General features: G+C 32.8%; 1 protein-coding gene across 5 annotated transcripts; it reads left to right on the top strand.

Annotated features, from left to right (window-relative positions):
* Positions 1–13,154: 13,154 nt before the first annotated feature.
* On the top strand, positions 13,155–22,218 carry LOC115967900 (mitogen-activated protein kinase homolog D5-like). 5 transcript variants are annotated; one of them, XM_031087052.1, is made up of 3 exons: positions 13,155–13,590; positions 13,671–13,800; positions 20,470–20,541. In XM_031087052.1, exons 1-3 carry the CDS (start codon positions 13,322–13,324, stop codon positions 20,524–20,526), a joined length of 456 nt encoding a protein of 151 aa, XP_030942912.1. In that variant the 5' UTR covers positions 13,155–13,321; the 3' UTR covers positions 20,527–20,541. The 5 variants fall into 5 exon arrangements, with proteins under 5 accessions (XP_030942912.1, XP_030942915.1, XP_030942913.1 ...); XM_031087055.1 differs by lacking the exon at positions 20,470–20,541 and adding an exon at positions 22,102–22,218 and having other exon boundaries at positions 13,156–13,590; XM_031087053.1 differs by lacking the exon at positions 20,470–20,541 and adding an exon at positions 14,623–15,040 and having other exon boundaries at positions 13,156–13,590.
* The last annotated feature ends 1,144 nt before the right edge of the window (positions 22,219–23,362 follow it).

A 23,362-nucleotide genomic window follows, 5' to 3' on the forward strand; every position in this document is an offset into this window, starting at 1 on the left:
ACAATGATAATCATGTAAATGTGTAGGAATGGATCTTACCCGAGTTGAGTGACGAGGTGGAATGTCTTGTGCAAGATCTTCAGGCGGAGCAGGAGCAGGGGACCCAAGCTCAGGGTTGGGTAGCTCGTCTTCAACCTGTGCATCTTCCACCTGTTCATTAAAGGGTGAACTAGGAAAGGGATCAAAGGTATCTGGTGGTTGGACAGAGGAGTCTATAGGAGGATCAGGAGCAACTATAGAAGGATCAGGAGCAGTTACAGAAGGAATATGTGCCTCATCTAGAAAAAGATCTAAAACAAAGGAGGAAGATAGGGAGGCATGGAAGTGAGAGAGCTCGACAAAGGAGCGATGTCCCAAAAGACAACATTGCGGGAGATACGAAGACGATAAGAGACAGGATCATAACACTGATACCCCTTTTGAGTTTCGCCATAGCCAAGAAAACAACAAAGCCTTGACCGAGGCTCAAGTTTGTTATGCTCATGTGGCTGAAGAAGAACGAAACAAGCAGAACCGAATGAGCGAAGGTGGTGATAGTCTAGAGGTGACCCAAAAAGGCGCTCATATGGAGTTTGATTTTAAATAACAGGACTTGGAATGCGATTAATAGCATGAAGGGCAGCTTCACCCCAAAAAGGAGCAGGAACTTTGGCAGAGAGAAGAAGAGCACGAACAGTGTCAAGAATATGACGAAGTTTTCGTTTGGCTTTACCATTTTGCTGAGAGGTACCTGGACAAGTTAGTTGATGAACAGTGCTATAGGAATGCAAAACAGCTTGGAAAGCATATTGAGTGTACTCAAGAGCACTATCAGATTGAAAGATTTTGATACGTTTTGAAAATTGAGTTTTAACCATTTTTGCAAAATTAGAATATACTTGCAATAACTCAGAACGATGTTTCATATTAAAAATCCAGCTATAGCGAGAGTAATCATCAACAAAGACAACAAAATATCGAGACCCATCAATACTAGAGACAGAGGAAGGCCCCCAAATATCAGAATGAATAAGGTCAAAGATATCAGTGGATATTGATTCACTAGTATTGAAAGGCAAAGCTGGTTGTTTTCCTAACTGACATGAAACACAATCAAAATTTTCTGTAGACACTGAACCTAACAGACCTCTAGAAGCCAATTGTTGTACACGAGAGGAAGATGCGTGACCAAGTCGAGCATGCCAAAGTGCAAGGGAAGGAGTAGAAGAAACTGCAGCAGCTGCAACAACAGAAACAGGAGCAACAAGTGGAAGACGAAGGTTGTCCACGGGAAACATACGCCCAACTCTGGGACCGGTCCCAAGCTCCTGTCCCGTCCTTGGATCCTGCACAATACACCCAGAATAATCAAAGATAATGCGATAACCTAACTCAACTAATTGGCCTACAGAAAATAAATTGTAAGAAAGGTCAGGAACATTAAAGACACTAGGAACCGAGAGATTAGAGGTTGAAACGGAACCTATATTATGACCAGACATAGTGGAACCATTTGCTGTGTGAATATTAAGAGGATGTGGTGCAGGTTTAAGTTCAGAAAATAAGGACGAGTGAGGAGTCATGTGATTGCAACAAGCAGAATCCATAAGCCAAGAGGAAGGAGACATACCAGATAAAGCTGAGAGAGAAGAGGAATAGGATGCATTACCAACCATACGAATGACATTGGTGATGATGTTTTTAAGGTCATCTATGGACATGGTGAAAGTGCGTCCTAAAGACTTAGACTATGCAGAGACAGGAGCCATTGGTTGGACACTCTCAGTGTTAGCAACAGTAGTAGCGGAAATAGACACAGCTGATTTGTTGCGATGATAGCAAGTCTCAATATTGTGGCCAAAACGTTTGCAAAAACTACAAAGACGTTTGCTGGATTGTTGGCGACGATTATTGCAACAAGAAGAAGACCTGTCCTTATTTCTCATTTAGAAGCAAAATATGCAAAAATGAAATCTACGCGAAAAACTGGGTAAGGAGGACCTGGACTGCAAAAAGTCAACTCTAGTCAAAAGTCAACGGTCAACCTGGTCAAAGTCAACGGATGACGTCAGCAGGCTGGCAGGTGATTACGTCAGCAGATGATGTGGCGCTAACGTAAGCAGGTGACGTCAGCTAGGGCTGACGTAAGCAGGCAGGATGATGACGTCAGCGAACAAGTTCCGGCGCGTGGGGAGCGCGTGACTACGCGTGATTGAGACAGGAGGCGCGTGGCGAGTTTTGGCGGCGCGTGGTAGAGCGTGCCTGTGACGCCGAGAATTCTGGTGGCGCGTGGAGGCGCGTGGAAGGTCCGATGAAGACGAAATTTCACAGAATGGCAGATCGGAGAGACTACTTTCCAATGATGCTATCTGTGGTCTGGTCGGAGAAGCGGAAGCGGTGGCGGCGGCAAGGCAGTGGTCTTTGATGTACTGGAGTCGCGGTGAAGGCAGCGGTACTGCTCACAAAAATGACTACAGAGGACACCCAAGAAGACAAGACTGCTTAAGAGCAGCACACCAAAGGATTAGAGCAGTGGCTCTGATACCATGTTAGAAATACTGAATGATTGTATTGTATTTCTCAAGTAATAGAATATACATAAGTGCCTTTATATAGGAAGCAGAGTGTGTAGTACAAGTAAGTGTGCTATACAAGTAAACAAGGTGGGCCTAAAGCCCACATACCCTAATACATGTTAACAAGGATGATATGATACAATTATGGGATGAGCTGACTGCTAGACTCACCTCTGAGGAGTTAGAATTATTCCTAGTGCAAGCTTGGATAATATGGAACCAGAGAAATGCAATAATCCATGGAAAGCAACTGCAGGTACCAGGTGTTCTGAACAGAAGGGCTGAAGATTATATGGAGGAATTTAGGAGCGCCTAATCTCGTCTAGCCACTTATTCCTTAAGCTCGAACCAGATCAGTTGGAGACCACCACCCCTGACTCGCTTCAAACTTAACTTCGATGCAGCGATTTTCAAGGAGGAAGAAGCCTCTGGATTTGGAGCCATAATTCTAAATGACCGTGGAGAAGTCATGGCTGCATTTTCAGGCAAAGGACCTCCAGTGTCTTGCAGCGAGGAAGCAGAAATTCTAGCGTGTCGTCGTGCGGTGGAGTTTGCGCTGGAGTGTGGTTTTATGGAGATGGTTGTGGAAGGTGATAACTATCTGCTCTGGAGTTGAAGAGAAGTTTGTCGTCATGGATTGGTCATATTATTCAAGATGTGCTTTGTTTGCTGCATGGCTTTAGATGGTCACAAGTGCAATTTGTTAAAAGGAGTGCTAATACTGTAGCACACCTTTTAGCCAGGCATGCAAAAAGTCTAGTGCATGATGTTATCTGGTTGGAGGAGTCTCCTCCACCTCTAGTACAAGCATTGTATCTTGATTCTATTTCCATTTAATAAGATATGAGGATGTTTTCCTCTTCAAAAAAAAAAAAAATGATAAAAGGGGTAGGAAAGTTAGTGAAAGTATAAGATTAAGTTCGGAAATTAATAAGAAGAAGAAAAAAAGAGTTAAAAAAGAAGATGAGAAAGACTGTTATAAATGGGTGGATAATGTGGCCGCTGATGTGGCTCAACAAGAGTGTAACAATAATAAATGCTACGCTTCAACTTTTAGAAATATATAAACTAGTAATATAGACCCATGCAAAGTGTGAGAATATAGAATTATTTTAAGACTAGTTATAGAGGGATAACTATTGTTATTATATATTATATTTTCCTAATTTTTTTTTATACAGCTAAAATTTTTAAGTTTCAAATTTATTATTCAAATTCTCATTCTCTTAAGGAGGTTATATTTTTCTAATTTCTTTTGGTATAACTAAAAATTTTAAGTTTTAAATTTATTTTTTAAATTCTCATTCTCTTAAGGAGGTTATTATGATAATAAAAAGTTATCATATAATTACAATTGGTATTATTCAAATAATTGATAATACTCTCAACCCAAACTTTTTTTTTTTTTTTTTTTTTTTTTCTCATTCTTAACTCTTAAGTAAGTACATTGAAATGGACCAAATTGAAACAAATGGACCTAATTAGACTGAAGTGGACCAAATAAACCGAATTGGACTAAAGTAGATCGAAATAAATTGAATCGGTCAAAGTGGACCGAAATGGACCGAATGCCAAAACGCAATAATTTTTTTTTTTTTTTTTTTGAGTCAGAAAAATGTTTTAAAAAATGGGAGGGAATGATTGTGTGAGGGGGATCCTCGCACTCTAAATCTGTAATCATCAAACACAAATGCGCAATTGACACTTGGGATTGGCATTCAATTACAAATTTTTATCCTAAAATAAAAGAGAGCTAGGTATAATAATCACCATTAGCTGCAAATATTGTCCGGTGGCTAAAAGTTCGAATAGAGAATAGATTACAGTTGATAGATATATGAAATGCTTTCTTAGTCAGTCAAAAAATAACTATAATACACTTTTTCTGAAGAAAAAAAAAATCAAGCATCTTCTAAGGAACTAACAAGAAAAATGAGTATGCATGCAGTATTGCAGTTTGTTTAGGAACTTGGTTTGGGTCAGTCCAGTTTTGAAGGGACTCTGAGATTGTCATCAAGGCTTTACAAAAAGGAGATATATCCGTGTCTTCCTTTGGTCACTTAACTAAAGACATTTTATCTTTTGTCAGCTGGAGTTTTTTTTCCTCTCATTCTATTAAGTAAGGTAATGCAATTGCTCATGTCTTAGCCTAAAGAGTAAAGTTTTCTTTTCCTTTGTTTGTTTGGATGGAGTTTGTTCCGCCAAATTGAGATAATGTTGTTGCTATTTACCAGCATCTTTTTCTCAAAAAAATAATAATGTTTCAGCCCAATTAAAGAAAGCTTAGAAATTTATGAAAATAATGAGCTGCAGAGGAAAGCCATATACATTAATGATAACTAGTATGTAGCCCCGTGCTACCGCACTGGAATGGATATATTATTAATCATGAGTTTATTCATGTTTAAAAGGCTCAGTTAAGTCTAAATTCATATTATTAACCAGAAAATTTCATTAACAAAACTTAACAGTATATATATTTTACACAGAAAGATGAACCTTGGTGACAATGTTTATCCAAAAGATCCATTCACGCTTTTGAATCTTCAATCTCTATTGGTGACTGAAATTTTCGCAGCTTAAAAAATTTAAAATTAAAAAAAAAAAAAAAAAAAACCCCTCAGAGTTGTACTCATTTTGTAGTTTTACGATGGGTCATTTTGTAACATGATGGGCATTTGTGTGAAGAAAAAACCTCTGAAGTTCTATGGCTGATAAAAGAAATTCTCTCCAATCTCTTTTTACAGAGAGAGGGGTTTGTGCGTGTTTTTATACATCCTTCATAGTTGTATTATCATGAAGCAGGTCCAATGAATTTAGATTGGTAATACCGATTCCCAAAGCATGAGTGTTTAATGTGTTATTAATTTCATCTCATTGGCTTCTGCACATGACAACAAAATTAAAAATAATTAGATTGTACACATGTATAGTAAAATTGGAGTCCAATTTCAGATTCTAATTGAACAATTGGAATGATAATATATGATAGTAACAACAATAGGAAAATTCAAATAAAATTTTGAATTAAATTGTAACAATTTGAATAAAAAATTCCAGTAGAAAGACAGGGTGGAGTGATCCACTCCAAGAAGGTGACCAAACTTGCGTAAATATAGAATAATAAATCTCTCTCAGGAAAATTTACATTGTTCATAACATTTACCTTCACTGAACATTTTAAAAACATAGTGACTCACATTTGCCATCTAGACATCTACAGCCGGGTCCTCTCCAATTCGCGTGAGATTCCATTGATCACTAAGTTCCTTTACAGCCTGCAAAAAGTATCATCCATCGGTCCACAGCAGTGCTTTCTTTATTGTTATAGGTGCCAAACCTGAACAAAAAGTCAAATATAAGGATAGTGAATTTTAGGCATAATGTGCATCTAATCACATATTAGCAATTTATAACAAATGTAAAGATGCAAACTTTGTAAGTGAATAGTAAACAAAACTCAGTGTCAGAACCAAGAAGAAAGCACTTTAATCCGAAACTCAGTGCAAATGTAAAGATGCAAACTTTGTAAGCAATTTATAACAAAGATGCAAACTCTGGCTTTGCTATCTTTTTGGAAATTATGCAATGTACCCAAACTAAGTTCTTATCACCGATATTAATCTCTTTGGTTTTCACGTTTGACTACAAAATCAAGAAAAAACTTAATTAGCACAGTAACTCACTTGACCCGATACATAGAAGTGGTTTTAATGAGAATGAGCTCACATACATTTAGCCACATGATGCAAAATTCAACTTCAATTTCAGATTCTAGACACATGGCACAAAATTAGAGTTCTAATTTGGAATTCAATTTCACACTCTCTCTGCTTCACCTATTATTTTATATATAGATTAATAGAGTCATTCGAAATCTTCTTTTAAAATAATAATCATAATAATAATAATAAAGTAACAATGTACACCATACAATTGCTAATTACTTTCTCATATTGAATGCCGAAATGGCATGATCACAAACAAATAGAAATTGTTTATTTAACCCCCTCAACTCCAGAAGGTCTAAATTCCAATCTAAGTAACAACGCCCTTATTAAAATCCAGCACACATGGAAAACAATAAAAAATACTTTAAGCCATTTGATTTAAGTGAAAATGAAATGAAACTGATGGTTTAAAAAATTATAATAATATTACTACTAGTCTACTGGCTGTATTATGAGTACACAGTGTCTGCCATACGAGGAGCCTGATTCTAAATGAACATGGGGTGATTGGGCCCAGCTTTATGCGGATGAGGCTGCAATCGCCTCTCCTTATGGACCTATAAAGCATATAAGCATGTACCATGGACCAAACTAGATAATAGGCCAGACTAAGAATTTCGACAAGAGTAGAAAGAATTTTTCTCAAAAAAAAATTAAAATAAAATAAAGAGAAGAAAGAATTGGTCTTAGCAATGAGTTGTATGTGTACAAGGCCAGTTTTCATTCCTACCTTTGCTTTTTAATTTTTTATCATGTGCTAAGTTCAATACAATCTGATAATTGTTTCTTTGACTACTATAGAGAAAATTTGAACTATGGAGCACGTATTTTGTTGACAAGAACTTCCTCAATTCATATTTAGGAGCTCAGGATAAGATGCCAGCATATTACATGTACAAAATGTTACAAAACAGCTTAGTAGCATAGGCATATCTATAGTTCAAAATTCAATATTCCCAAAGGGACGGGAAGATGGGAGTAAGCATACCAGTCCTTGGTAATTGGTAGCAACATAAATTATATCTATCAAGGCGGAACTAAAATTTTAAGAATGAGCTGGTCAAAGTAATAATAAATATAAAAATCTAACCAATTTAAAAAGTTCATATGAAAAATATGAAGAGTTTGGGGCCCAATCAATTTTTTTTTTTTTTTTTTTTTTTTTTTTTTTTTTTTTTTTTTTTGTTGTTGTTGTTGAAAATGTTAGATAAATTTAAGGGTGAAATTCTAGTTCTTGAAAAGTTTGGGGGAGCCATGGCCCCCAAGCTTAAGTATGTAGTTTCTCTCCTCTACCAACAATACTAACACTCATAATTGGGTCCAAAAAGATGACAATGGAGTGAAATAATTCCTTTAGAATGACAATAGACACTTGTAAGATGGATGTTCCAAAAAACAAAACAAAACAAACAAACAAAAAATATGGACAAGATTCCAATACAGTGTAAGCAAGCATGCAAATAGAAGCAAATCTATTAAATGTAAAGGAACAATAATACAGAGCAAGCATGCTTCCAAAATAGAAGCAAACCTAGTAAGTGTCAAGGAAGAATTTCATATGATCAGATAACTTCATATAGAACAAGAGTGCTAATTTTGAGGTGGCATGGATTATACTTCATGGACATCAATCATGGGTTCAACCCTTAATTGTCTCTCAAAAATGAAGATTTGATTCGACTAATGATGTTTGTTCCCCTAAATTGTTTTACATAAAGTGACCACTTATTTTAATAAAATGGAAAAATAAGAAAAATAATACATTCCTTTATTAATTGGATTACAAAAAATTCATGTCTTTTTTTTTAATGAACAAAAAATGGGTAGGGGGTGACCAACATGGCAATCCTACCTAAGTATGAGTGTATAACCATAGCTCAGCGCATCTTGTACATCACCCAAGACCACTAAACCACACTTCTCAGTGGTTCAAAAATTCACATCTTATTAGAATATAAAAAGAAAAATTACATAACTTTGTTTCTAGATATAATCTAAAAAAAATTACTTGGCTTTAAGCCCTATTTACATTCTAAAAATATTATAAAAAAAAATTAAAAAAAAAACATATAATTTCTTTCACTCTTTATGCGTTCTATCCATTCAATACGTACACGGATAAGAAAATGACAGAACAACAACAGACACTATGGGTCCGTTTGGATTGAGCTTATTGTTGCTGAAACTGAAAACTGAAAACTGAAAACTGAAAATACTGTAGCAAAATAATTTTTAAATGTGTAAATAGTACCGTGGGACCTATTTTTAATATTTTTTAATACATAAACAGTGTCAGCACAGTGTGTGAACAGTATATTCACTGTTTATAACAGTAAAATTTGTCCCCCAAAGTCAACAAATGCGGCCAAAAAAAAAAAAAAAAGAAAAGAAGGAGAAAACGTGATGGAGAAAAACGCAAACGCAAACGCGGAGCCCAAACACCCTCTATGTGTATGTTGGATTCCCTTAAAGCTGCGTTGCGTTTCTGAATTGCGTTTTTGTTCTTTTTTTTTTTTTTTTTTCACTCGTTTTGTTTTGGAGTAATGCGGTTACTGTTCATTGAACAGTAACCGCAAATGTTGACTTTCTGCAATGAACAGTGCACATATGTACTGTTCATGGACCCACAAATTACATTTTTCAGCAACTTTTTCATTAAAAATGGGTCCCACGGTACTATTCACACATTTAAAAATTATTTTGCTACAGTGTTTTCAGTTTTCAGTTTTCAGTTTCAGCAAAATAAGGGTCCGTTTGGATTGAGCTTATTGTTGCTGAAACTGAAAACTGAAAACACTGTAGCAAAATAATTTTTAAATGTGTGAAAAGTACTGTGGACCCATTTTTAATATTTTTTAATGTGTGAACAGTGTTGCTACAGTACATAAACAGTACTGCTACAGTGCAAAACAGTAATTTTTGTCCACCAAAGTCAACATATGCGGGCAAAAGAAAAAAAAAAAGAAAAATAAAAAAAACAAAGAAAACGCAAAACCAAAACGTGGACGCAGGAAAACGGGAAATCCAAACGCCCTCTAAGTTCTATCCAAACACACCCTATATATCACTGCCAATCTCATATTGGGAGTAATCGCAAGATGAGACAATGCAACAAGATGCTTCCAAAGTAAATAAATTGGAATTTTTTTTTTTTTTTGGTTGAAAGGGGGGTTAACTGCATTAATATAAACTAGCCATAAAGGGCAAAGTATTGGCTATAAGCCTTAAGGAATACAACCCCGATGCATCCGAATTCAAAATATTACAAAGTTCTTCTGAATAAGGAAAGTCTAAAACAACAAAAGTCCCAGCAAAAGTGCAGCCTCCTTTGGCAAGATAGTCCACTCCCTTATTCGCTTCCTGGAAAACACGTCTAATCCTGGCATGGTGAAATTGACTGAGGAGGTACCTGCAGTCATTGAGTAGAGAAGAAAAGGAATTAATGGAGGCTTTGGTAGAGTGCAACAGATCAACTACAATTTTTGCATCCAACTCAACAAGGATATGGGAGATGCCGAGTTGGGATGCAAGCCGCAAACCATCCTTTAGCGCCCAAAGTTCCTCAGTCACACTAGAAGCAATCCCGATATGTCTCATGTACCCCTTGATCCACTTCCCTTGATGATCTCTAATCAAACCACCCCCACCCGCCTTGCCAGGATTCCCAAGCGAAGCACCATCCGAATTTAGCTTAAACCAGTCAATAGGAGGTCTAATCCAGTGCACTTGTACAGCAAAACTGCGCCTAGCCTTCTGCACTTTACTCACACGGTAAAAGTGCTCTCTAGCAATCTGAAGACACATGATGCAGCTTCAGGTTGGGAGGGGAATTATCAAAAACAATCCTATTTCGATGCTTCCACAAAGACCAAATAGCAAAAGGAAATTGGGAGCACCAAGGAAAGCCATTAGCATGAATATGGTTGCTGCACAAACAGTTCGCCTTAAGCCACTCCAGCAGATCAAGATTGAGAAAGTCCACAAGAGCTTGAGGCACTACAATGCTCAACCAAAACTTCCTAGCCACAGGACAATCTCTAAGGGCATGAATAATAGACTCTTCCTGCATATGAATAATAAACGTGCAGACTCTTGCATGTTCGGCTTTAAATATGTTACAAAAAACTTAAAGCTAGTTTTAAAGCAAAACCCATTCACACAACATTTTCTTAGCTCCTGATTTTTTTAATTTTTAATTTTAGAGATAGAGTTCAATTTATAACATCCGCTTCTAATGATGGTCTATTTGTCCTTTACTATTAAACCAAGACACTAATTAATATTTGGTGAAAGCAGGAATAAAATCTCAAATCCCTTATTCGATAATTTGGCATGTGTGCAAAATAAACCTATTTTCCTTCTAATAAGAAAATTTTAATGGACATTTGACTCCTTTGGTTTCTGTGTTTTTGTTTTCTTGTTGGGAGAGAATTCATGTTACGAACTTTGTTTTTGTGGGAAATTTAATATATTATACAAGAAGGGAAGTCACAAACACGTTTCCATTTGAAGTACCACAGGAAAGTTCTTCACCTAATAGTACTTTCCAAATTTCCTCATGAGACAATAAAAATGACGTAAAATAAAACCTAGGCATTGACATGTACCGATGTACGTGACAATTTACATTGATTATTTTCACCTAACCTTTGACAATGTATCAACAACTGTTTGACTTTACAACACAGAAAGTTCTGAAGGACATACCCTGCATTTATTAACCCGTTTTTGTTACCGTATCTTCTTTATCATTTGAATCATTTCTTGGAATGCTGACCGACTTCCCATACCTTATAATTTTGCTAGACTTTATAATCATCATTAATTTAATTAAATTAACAAGAGGAATTCAATCTTAATTCATTCTTAATATTTAGGATCCTAAATAGTTGAATGAATTTAATCATATATAATATAGCCTAAAATGCAAAATGCATTCTCTAAATTTGACTAAAATTTATTTTAGTCCTTTAACTTTACACTTATTTAATTAAATTCTCTAAATTTCAAAGTTATTTAATTCAGGTTTTTGTCCAATTTTATTAAAAAAATTGTTAAATATGCAATTAACTAATAAAATATATATATTTTTAAAAAATTCTTACATAAAAATCTATAAATTTTTTTAATTTAATTTTTTTATGTAAAAATAATTTTTTAAGGACAATTTTTAACAAATTCGACATAATATCTTAATTGAATAAATTTGAAATTTAGAGTACTCAGTTGAATAAAAGTAAAGTAAGATGACTTAAATGAATTTCAGTTAAACTTAGAGGGTGCAATTTACATTTTAACCTATAATATATTATAACTCTATCAAGGACACAATTTTTTTCACAACTTATTAAGGTGGTAATTTGTAAGTGGTAGATAATTACTTTCACATGAACATACCACTAACACTACTTTTATTTCTACCACTCATAATCTATCAATAGAATATGTGAGAGTAAGTTGTATTACTAAACTTATTAAAATATTAAAATGGAAACTCAATTAATAATCCAAATTAAGATTCTAATTGTACTCTAATAAGAGTAATGTTAGAGATACAAATTTTTTTACAAACTGCTGATGTATGATGAGTGGTTATTGGTAAATGAAAAAGTGATATTAATGATAAACCTAGATGAAAACTAATAAAAAGCTAGTCACATTAACAGTTTGTAAAAGTGCTGTAAAATAGTTTGTGGTTGTAACATTACTCCTCTAAAAATGTGTCTAAGTGTTTTTTTTTTTTTTGTTGAGAATTGTGTCTAAGTGTATTTAATTATACAATACACTGATGTTAGATTTTGAATGTTAGATTTTAATTTACTCCAATTTCATATCAAGTGTCTTTCCAGATATACTGTCAATTATATTTACATGCAAATTCATGCATCTGAAATTATAAAATTTAAACTTGGGCTGAATTTAAATTTATTATACTTCTATATAATACTATAAATGTGTTCAGTTCTTTACTTATTATATAGAAACATTATAAATATAATTGTGATTATTTTTAATTGCACATCTTTGTATATGCACTAATTTTAAGTTAGTCATCAACTAATTACAAGTTTATCATCCCTTTTGAGTCATTTTATGTTCATATTGACCTTCAGATTAAACAAATAATTAATTTGTCAATTAAAATACCTAATTAGTCATTGAATTTTTATTCCATGCACTAAAAAGTACATCCTTCTCTTGGAGTTGAGCCAATGGGTCTTTAATACTTCATTAATTATAATTAATTCTTTTAATAATCAATTATAATTACTCATTTATTATTATGACTTGTCTTAAATTATTTAAAATTAAGCATGTGCTTTAATTCACATACATGATCTTATAAATCACTAAGTAAGGGATTAAAGAAGGTTCCTCCAACTTGATTTGGAGAAACACTTTATCTAAAATAAAAGTAAATTGTAATTTTCTAAAGAAAAAAAAAGTTTTTGAATTTTCTATTATCAAAAAAATTTCAGTTTTTCATTTTCAAAAAATTATTTTTTTGAGTTACACACGTACACTTACACATCTCCAAACCCCTTTTTTTTTTTTTTATTCTGAAAACAACAAAAATAATTGTTGTTTTGAATATTGGAAACAGAATTAAATTGAATCAATCAGAAAACAACAAAAACAAAAACAAACTCACAGTTGTTTTAAAAACAGAATTTGATTAAATACAATATATTAGTTAGATTAAATTAGTTTTTTTTTGGGGGGTATTTTACTAAAAAATCCCAAAAAAACAAAAAAATACACGTCGCTCTCATATATCAACAAACTTAACCAACCCAAAAAGGAGAAAACATACCATACATTCACTCACACACAAACACAAACACAAACACAAACACAACAACAATAACAGCAATCATTTCATTTCATTTTCTTTTATACTTTATATTGGTTTTGTTTTTTTTTTGCTACTCCTACTTTACAACAAATTTACGAGTAGAAAGAAAGAAGAGCTTTTGAAAGAGAGAGAGAGAAGAAAAACGACAATCATTATCATAATCAATCAGATCAGAAAAAATGGACGGTGGAGGAGCAGTGGACGGTGGCGGTGGTGTGCCAGCTCATCCTGGCGGAGGAGACGCCGTGATGACGGAGGCTCAGCCGGAGTCTCAGAACTCGATGATGCCGATGTCGGCGACGGCGGCGACGACGGAGAACATATCGGCGACGTTGAGTCACGGAGGGAGGTTTATTCAGTACAATATCTTCGGTAACATCTTCGAAGTCACCGCCAAGTATAAGCCTCCCATTCTGCCGATCGGCAAAGGCGCTTACGGCATCGTTTGGTCTCTATTTCTCTATCTCTTTGTTGGATTTCTTCAATTTCATTTTTTTGTTTTTCTGAATCGGAGAATTTTTGGTTCAGCTCGGCCTTGAATTCGGAGACGAATGAGCACGTGGCGTTGAAGAAGATTGCGAATGCGTTCGATAACAAGATCGATGCGAAGAGAACTCTACTTGAGATCAAGCTGCTTCGTCATATGGATCATGAAAATGTAAAACTCTTTCTCTCTCTCTCTTAATTCTTCTTCGATTTAATGCTTAATTTGGTTTAGTGGTTATTGATTACTTAGCTAAAACTGAAAAAAAAAAAAAAAAGAAAAAAAAAAAAGAGAGAGAGCTAATGAGGTATATTAGTGTGTTATGAAGTGTATTTAATTAATGGTAACGGTGAATGAGAGAATTGACAAATTGTTTCGATTTATTGCTTAATTGGTTTAGTAATTAGTAATTATTTCGTTTTTAATAGAAATTTGATTGCTTTATGTCACTTAGCAAAAACTGGGGGAAAAAAGAAACAATGAATTAGGAATAATAGTGTACTTAAATGTGTTTTGTTGTGTTGTCTATTTAATTCAAGTTGTTAAATGAGGAATTTAGTAATGCATTGAAATTATGTTAATATCGCCTTTTTCAGTATAAATCCGAAATAAGTGTCGATTTTGCTAAAAAGTTCAGTCTTTTGTATTTTCTTGATCTCTTCCAGTGTTTTATGAAATGAATGATAATAGAAAGCACAATTAAGCCGAAACTGATTCAGAATTTTTTTTTTCTTTTTTTTTTTTTTAAAATCTTTGACAAGTAAATAACTTCAATGAAAAAACAAGGTACACAGATAATGTGCTAAATATGTATTCCAGCGTTATCAAGAACATATTTGATTTATTCTACCACTTTCAGATTTGTAAATACGCTGATATATTGTAAATTAAGCAAACCGTTGTTTTTCTGTTTGTCATTTTTCAGTGATTCCTTTCTTGCCTTTTCAAATAATAAGATTAGTGTGTACTGACTACTGAGGTCTTGAATTGATATAGCATTATAGTACAATATGTATCCAGCATTTTCTGCACTAGCTCTTGCCATCTTCCAAGAAATTGCTCCTTTGCCAGACTCCTCTTGGATACAAATTCGTTGGTAATTTTTTTATGTAAATATTTGAGATCAACTTCTCATTTTTTATGGTAACTTGTTTAAATTATTTGATCTAAATAGTTGCAAGTTATATTATGTTGTGATATATCATCTATTAGTTGAGATGTCTTTTTGTGCATGGTTGTTAGTTTTGTGTTGGTGTAGTTGGGATGATCATGTATCGTTGGATACATGTGTCTATACTATATGGTAAGTTTTGTATTGACTTTATTAGTATGTATAGTCTAAACGTCTAATCCATAAGCATGTAACTTTATTTTGGGCCAGTGTAAATTTCAGATATTAGGCCTAATCTTGTCCAACAACTAAAAAATATATCAACATTTTGTTTTTTTTTTTTTGTTTTTTGTGGAGATCATTATGTTTGTCTTCATTCTCTTTAATTTTTAATTTTTATTTATGGATTTTTTTTCTCGTTTTTCGTTTGATTGACTCATCTATATCCTTCTATTATTATATGGATTAAGACTTTATACATAGGGTTATATGACCAAAACTAAAACAAAACTTGTTAGTGTGGCCAATTTGATTGTAAATCGATAAAATACATGATATTCTACGTGATATACAAATATAAAAAATCAAGTCACAATATGATTATAATTTTGAAAATCTATATTTATGAAGAACAAGAAAGGCATGTTAATGGGATTTCTACCATTTAGAAAATAATGGGTCACAAAAAAAAAAGGGTCTGAATATCTCCTCTCTTTCTCTCTCTCTCTCTTAAAAAAAAAAAAAAAAAAGAAGTCAGAACTTCTCATATTCACATGCATTTACCGAAAATCTAAAACACGTGTGAACATGAGAAATTACGCTTGAATAATTTTCACCTCAAGTATTGACCACTTTTATCTCAATCAACGCAAAAAGGCCAAAATCCAAATAAGATAGGGAAAAAAATACAGCATCATTCTTGTATACATAGGAAAGTTCACCAAAGCAATTGAAAATATTCCAAGATCAACATATTCATAAAATGGACAAGCTAATCTATATAAAACATTTGATTGCTTCAAACGTGTTGGACGAATCGTGGCTATTATCTAGCCATTGTACATCTCTAAACATCACAAAAGTGACATACAAGCCTAATAAGTTGTATGACCAGGAGAAGTTAATCCCATAACTCAGTTTTTTACATAGCTAATTCACCATTACGGCTCATCAAGAACTTCTACCATTAGGTTGGGTATATCCGGAGTCAACTTGACAGAGTTTGGTTACACTCGATGCCCAATTTCTCTAAAGTCTAGCTTTGCTCTAACAATCAATCCAAGATTTGGAGTGAACAGGATTTTTTTTCCAGATTTGACAGACAACTTTGGTCAATCAATCTTCCATAAAAAAATGTCTTTACTCTTCAGTTTTGGCTAGTTCCAAATTGTTAACAATCATACAAGTACAAATTCTTACCAAGATTAGCAGAATGGTCCTGGCTAGAAGGTGATATAGTAACCCTGCCAGCAGTGCATAAGATTGTATTTATGGATATATCACCATTTGAATGATATTGTAGAGAAATCTATGAGATGCAAAAATAGAGAAAAATATGCGCCAAAGAAAAACAATTACACAAGACATTATTTATGTTATGTGGTTTAGTAATTTGTCTATGTTTACAGAGTTATAGTGATTTCACTATTTGCAGTAAAAAATGCACGATTTTGTTGTACAATTTTCTCTTTGAAAAAAACACACCAAACCCTAAACTAAAAACAACAGTATTTCACTTATGCACAGAGAATTCACAATGGGCTAAATATGAGTCTAAAAATTTTCCCCAAGGGCATTGCCCCAGACCCCCATGAAGCGGAAGCTTGGGCCAATTCAAAAAGACATTACAAATTTTGGTACATATGTACAAATTGATACATTGTCAATTATAATAAAAATCATTTCTAACATTCAATTTGTATATAACATTCATTATTGGGTTGCTTAATAAAATACTGAAGCTTGCCATATTTCTCTTGCTTCAGCTGTAGGTATGAAATATATTTCAAGCCTACGTATGGCAGCACAAGGATTAAGCAAATGACAAGAACTATAGTTTGTATGGAACCTCCTAGATATAAAGAAGGGAATGCTGAACAATAACCCAGTTTAGACCTTAGAGAAACACCCGATTGTGAAAATGGTGATAAAATATTTTACAGATAACAGCAAAAGGTATACATAAATATGCTAAAGACATTTTTTTGTATTCTACAATGACAATGGTTAATCCAAATGACAAAAAAGAAGACATAACATAACACTAGGAGGTCTTTTCTAAGTAATCATGACAAAAGGTATACCTTCAGTATATAATGCAGTTCTTGGAGAAGACTTTCTATTGTTGCTGCATATGAGGTCACCTATTTAAAATATTAGAGTACTATATATAAGCAGCAATAATTGAAACACTGACCACCACACTTCACATTCTGATGCAATTGCAATAGCTTTTAATGTTTTCCATGTACGAGCCCCGGGAATTGAAAAACAGAGTGCTACTGAAGAGTGGGTTTCCAACTATTTCAACTACTCTACCCGAGATTTTAGCAAATCTGTCAAATTTAGAACCTGCATTAAAAACATTCAATATAAATTTAGTCGCAACCAGAAGAGAACTACATTTTCCAGTGGATTTTATGGGTAACAAGAAAAAGTAATACAGTGAGTAATAGTAAAGCTTAAAGCTGGAAGTATTAACTAGGCACAAATTTGTTCAACCTTGATTAGAAAATAGCAACTATCCTTGATTCTTTTCTGGGTAGACTGCGAAATTAGTTTATGAAAGCAATTTAGGTTTAGCACTCATACCTGTATGTTCTATCTTTTTCGCTAATAATATAAAAGGTGTGAATGTTAGCAAACGTTATACCAATTCATATTGGACACATACGAAAACAAAGGGTACTGCATAAATAAACACAAAAATAAGTACCACTTGACTTGATTCTATCCTTAGAGGTCCAGAATCTGATAATTTTTTTGTACTCGCCCAGACAATTCTAGTTTCATTCCTACTCCTGTATAGAAAGCAGCCTCTCTCTTCACCCACGACAGTTTTCCTTGGCATATCATAATTTACAATACATGAGTTGTCATCAACCAAGCATGACTCGTTAGTTTTTCTTGGTAAAATACTATTTTGATCCCTAAACTTTACTAGAAGGTTTTTTGTCCCTAACTTTAAAAAGTTATTATTTAATCCCTAAACTTTGTAAAAAGTTTTTTCAATAGTTTAGAGACAAAAATAGGGATGAAAAAATAACTTTTTTAATAGTATAGGGATGAAAAACAAATGTTTAGTAAAGTTTAAGGACATAAATAAAACATTTTCAATAATTTATGAATAAAAGATGAACTTTTCAATAGTTCAAGAACGAAAAATGAATTTCTTAAAATTTGAGGATGAAAAACAAATTTTTGATAAACTTTAGAGACCAAAATAATATTTTACCCTGATAAAAATCTTTCCAAGACCAAAGGAAGCCATCCATTGCCTAACACCAAACAAAGATTAATTTTCTTTTCTCTCAAAAAGAAAGTCTGATACTTGAGAATATATGCATATATGAATATTGAATAGGCAAATCAGCACTCACCCAACACATCAATAACGGATTTCAATTCCACAGTTCCTTCCTATAACATCATCCACATCACAAGTTAGCAACGCAACCAAGAGCGAACTGTTCTAAAGACATAGAAGGATGAACTTACTCCAAACATTATAATCCCAACTGCAGGTGTACAACACCAAACAGAGGCTTTGTAATCCATAATATACTTCAAAAACTTGTCAATCATTGCCACTTGATGTTAAAAATTAATAAATGACAAAAAGTTGTAAAGAGTCCACAGATCTTAATCTAATCTAAACAGATATACTTGCTCAATTTGCCAATTTTCTCTGAAAAATGAAGGTCGAATCCTTCATTATTTTGAGCACCCTGCCACATCATTTAAGATGGGCATTTCAAGATAAATTTATTATTTTAACATAATATCAATATTTTCACATTAAAACCCCTGTAGAGAAAAAATCAGCATTCATGGTTTAGTGCCAAATTTGTCACCTTCACTGTTTGTAGAAGTGAGATAGCCTCAACTTTTAATCCTGGTACATAGCCAATACTCAAAACAATGCCATCATTTATATCTTCTATGTACCCACCAACATCATTGTCTGAATCACCAGCAATATATCCCCACGTGACCAACATTAACATTTAAGTAATAAAAAAATTAAACAAAAGACTTGTAAAAAAGAATCAACAAAAGTAAAACCATTATTCTTCTGTGATAGCTTCCCCAATAAATGACAATTTACCAATTAAAAAGTAGCTGAGAAAACTTTAATTTTTGAACATTTTATCTATATATATTACTATTCCTTAACATTGAACATACATCTCATATAGAAAACTTTAATTTGACATGTCAATAGGCATACAAGTGTCTCAAACTCTACAATTTACAATAACAATGCATTTTTGCAGTAACTTTTCAGCAGTCAAATATTCAACAAGAGAAATTTATGCATTAGATAAACATTAACTAGAAAAAACAAGTGCACAGAGATTGGAAGAAATGTTAGACTTTGAGATGTTGATAAAATGTAGTTGATTACTAACAAGTAACAACAGAACCATTTCCTAAACAAAGAAGAAAAAGCAGATGCAAAAGTAGAGAAGAGAAGTAGGAAAAAAAAAAAAAAAAAAAAAAAGAGCTTGCCAATGGCAGCATCGAAGGCATCTCTTTCTGCAATGATTTAGCAGAAACAGACATACCCATTTTCCTGAAGAAGAAGAAGCTGGACCAAATTTACATGCGGTGGCAAACTTGTAATTAAGGAGGACCAAAATTTACACTATACTCGAGAAACATTTCATTGATATTGAGTACCGTCTTAGAAAAAATTCTCCTTCTAATTACAAGTGGTGGCAGACTTTTAATTAAATCAAACATGCCTTCAATTTTATTTTCTATTTTTTGGGTAAAACTAAAACTAAAATATATTCCTTCTTTAAAAAAAAAAAAAATATAGTGTAGTAACCTTTTTCTTTTTTTTTTCGGAGAAATAGTGTTGTAACTTGTACATAGGTTATTCAATATATTTTTTAGGAGGTGAATTTAACCAATAAGATAAAAATAGTGTTATCTTTTCGAATAATAATTAAAATAAAAACAACCAAATGTTTGAAATCTACTAGAAACAATTTTTTGAGAATTAATTCAATTGGGAAACTTAATTTACTTATAAGTAATTTTTACTTTTTTAAAGAAATTATATAAGTTAGCTCAAGACTATTCTACTTTTTCTGAATAAGACATTATTCACAAACATAGCTTCGATTTTCTTTTTCTCCTTTAAAGTTCCAGAAGTCCACAGAGTGCTGGAACCGACTTTAAGTTCATTGACAACTCTAATTATGGCAAAATATATATTTCACTGATTATTTCTCAAGTGCACACTATTTTGTCACAATTGTTTCTCTGTGAAATTTTTGTTGCATTACATAAAGTGATTTAGGAAAGATGTTCACAACTATTACTTCTTTGGCTAGTAATGGGTAAAATGTGGAAAATTGGTAACCCAATGACAATACTGATATCTTTAAAGCTATGACACTTGATTTGTGTGTGTGCACTTTTGTAATTTGCTTTGCTGTAATAATTTGATGCACCATTTGCTGGGGTTTCAATAAATAAGTTTCTTTTCCACCGGTTTGCAGGGGTTTCTAAAAGACAAGTTTCTTTCTCATTATAAGAAATTCCGTGGAGTTATTTGAACTGCTGCATTCAAGATGTGACTGGTCTTATAGGGGCATGATAAGGTTCAGGACAACTAAAAATTTAACGATTAACATCTCTAATTGGCATTACTTTTTAACTTGTGATGGTAATTTTTTTTTAATTTAAAATTTTAATGATGGTAAATTGTTCAAGTGCATCTCTCTATTATAATATCTCATATTCTTTTGAATTGCCATATTCATATATGCTTAAAATTCCCTCTAAATGGAATACAAGCTTGGTTTCAAAAAGTGGAGAATGGATGTTAGGTTCAATCCTAATTTTTGGCATTCGAAGAGAAATGTCTGAAAAATTTTGGTGATATTCTGTTGTTTAAATAACATTTGGATCTCCCAAAATTTCAAAACTGAGATTAGGGTAAATCACAATGCCACATGAATCAAAGCTCTCTTAGATAACTTGATTTTTCCAAATGTTGTTAGGAGATTTTGCATTATGATTTTGTGTTGGGCATTGCCCAAAAATAGGAAGAGGATGCCCCATCAAATGTGTCTTATATGGCTTAACATAGTAACAGCTAAGGTATTTTCAATATTGAAATGAACTGCAAATCCATCTGTAACCCTTTCATTAGTCTAATCATGGTGGCCAAAGAGTTAATTGGCCCTTTTATTGTCTAACAGGAAACAGAATTTGAAAACGATTACAAGTACAAAACAAAGTGTTCCTGATAAACGTTATTTATATACAATGAAATACTATGAAAACTAAATCATCTTAGGAAAAATTTCTCAATATTAATAAAAGGGAGAAACACTGTAAAAGCTTTTGATCGTGATTATTGATTATTGATTACTTAGCTAAAACTGGAAAAAAACAGCTAATTAGGTATAATAGTGTGTTATGAAGTGTATTTAATTAATGGTAATGGTGAATGAGAATTGACAAATTGTTTCAATTTATTGCTTAATTGGTTTAGTAATTAGTAATTAGTAATTATTTCGGTTTTAATTGAAATTTGATTGCTTAAAAAAAAAAGAAACAATGAATTAGGAATAATAGTGTACTTAAATGTGTTTTGTTGTGTTGTCTATTTAATTCAAGTTGTTAAATGAGGAATTTAGTAATGCATTGAAATTATGTTTATTTAGGATAAGTTTTTGAAAGTGAAAATGCTTATTTGTGTTAATATCGTCTTTTCCGGTATAAATCCGAAATAAGTGTCGATTTTGCTAAAAAGTTCAGTCTTTTGTATTTTCTTGATCTCTTCCAGTGTTTTGATAATAGAAAGCACAGTTAAGCCGAAACAGATTCAGAATTATAAAAAAAAAAAAAAAAATCTTTGACAAGTAAATAACTCCATTGAAAAATAGATGAGAAAATACAATGAAAAAACAAGGTACATAGATAGTGTGCAAATATATGCATTCCAGCGTTATCAAGAACATATTTGATTTATTTTATCACTTGCAGATTTGTAAATACGCTGATATATTGTAAATTAAGCAAACCGTTGTTTTTCAGTTTGTCATTTTTCAGTGATTCCTTTTTTGCCTTTTTAAATAATAAGATTAGTGTGTACTGACTACTGAGGTCTTGAATTGATATAGCATTATAGTACAATATGTATCCAGCACTTTCTGCACTAGCTCTTGCCATCTTCCAAGAAATTGATCCTTTGCCAGACTCCTCTTGGATACAAATTCGTTGGTAATTTTTTTATCTAAATATTTTAGGCACTGCAACGTTGTAGCAGATGCTCTAGCCAAAAAAGCCAAGTTCTCTAGAGAGTCTCGGGTTTGGACTGTTTCCCTTCCTGATGAAATTGTTCCTCTTGTAGCTTTTGACATTCATTGAGGTTTTGTTTTCCTGAATAAAAGCCCAGTCTTCTTACAGACTGCTTTCTCAAAAAAAAAAAAAAAAAAAAAAAAAAACTTCTCATTTGTTATGGTAACTTGTTTAAATTATTTGATCTAAATAGTTGCAAGTTGTATTATATTGTGATATATCATCTATTAGTTGAGATGTCTTTTTGTGCATGGTTGTTAGTTTTGTATTGGTGTAGTTGGGATGATCATGTATCGTTGGATACATGTGTCTATACTATATGGTAAGTTTTGTATTGACTCTAATGGTATGTGTAGTCTAAAGGTCTAATCCATAAGCATGTAACTTTATTTTGGGCCAGTGTAAATTTAAGAGATCAGGCCTAATCTTGTCGAACAACTAAAAAATATATCAACATTTTTTTGTGTGTGGGGATCATTGTGTTTGTCTTCTTTCTCTTTAATTTTTTTATTTATGGACTTTTTTCTCTTTAATTGTTTCATTTGATTGTCTCATCTATATCCTTCTATTATTATATGGATAAAGACTTTATCTATAGGGTTATATGACCAAAACTAACTTGTTAGTGTGGTCAATTTGATTGTAATTATTGTAAATCGATAAAATATATGATATTATATTTGATATACAAATATAAAAAATCAAGTATTACACAACTGGCACCAAAGTCTGAATTTCTCCTCTCTCTCAAAAAAAAAAAAAAAGTCTGAATTTCTCATATTCACATGCATTTACCGAAAATGTAAACGTTTTTGTTTTTTTTTGTTTTTTATTTTTTTATTTTTTTGAGAAACAAACACACACACAAGTGAAAATGAGAAATTATGCTTGAATAATCTTCACCTCAAATATTACAAATTTTGACCACATTCACCTCAGGTATTACAAATTCTGACCACTTTTACCTTAATCAATGAGGCCAAAACCCAAACAAAATTGGGGAAAAAATACAGCATCATTTTAGTATACATCGGAAAGTTCATAACAGCAGTTGAAAAATATTCCAGGACTAACATGTTCATA

Source organism: Quercus lobata, chromosome 11 (assembly GCF_001633185.2).
Source record: "Quercus lobata isolate SW786 chromosome 11, ValleyOak3.0 Primary Assembly, whole genome shotgun sequence".
Lineage (NCBI taxonomy): Eukaryota > Viridiplantae > Streptophyta > Magnoliopsida > Fagales > Fagaceae > Quercus > Quercus lobata.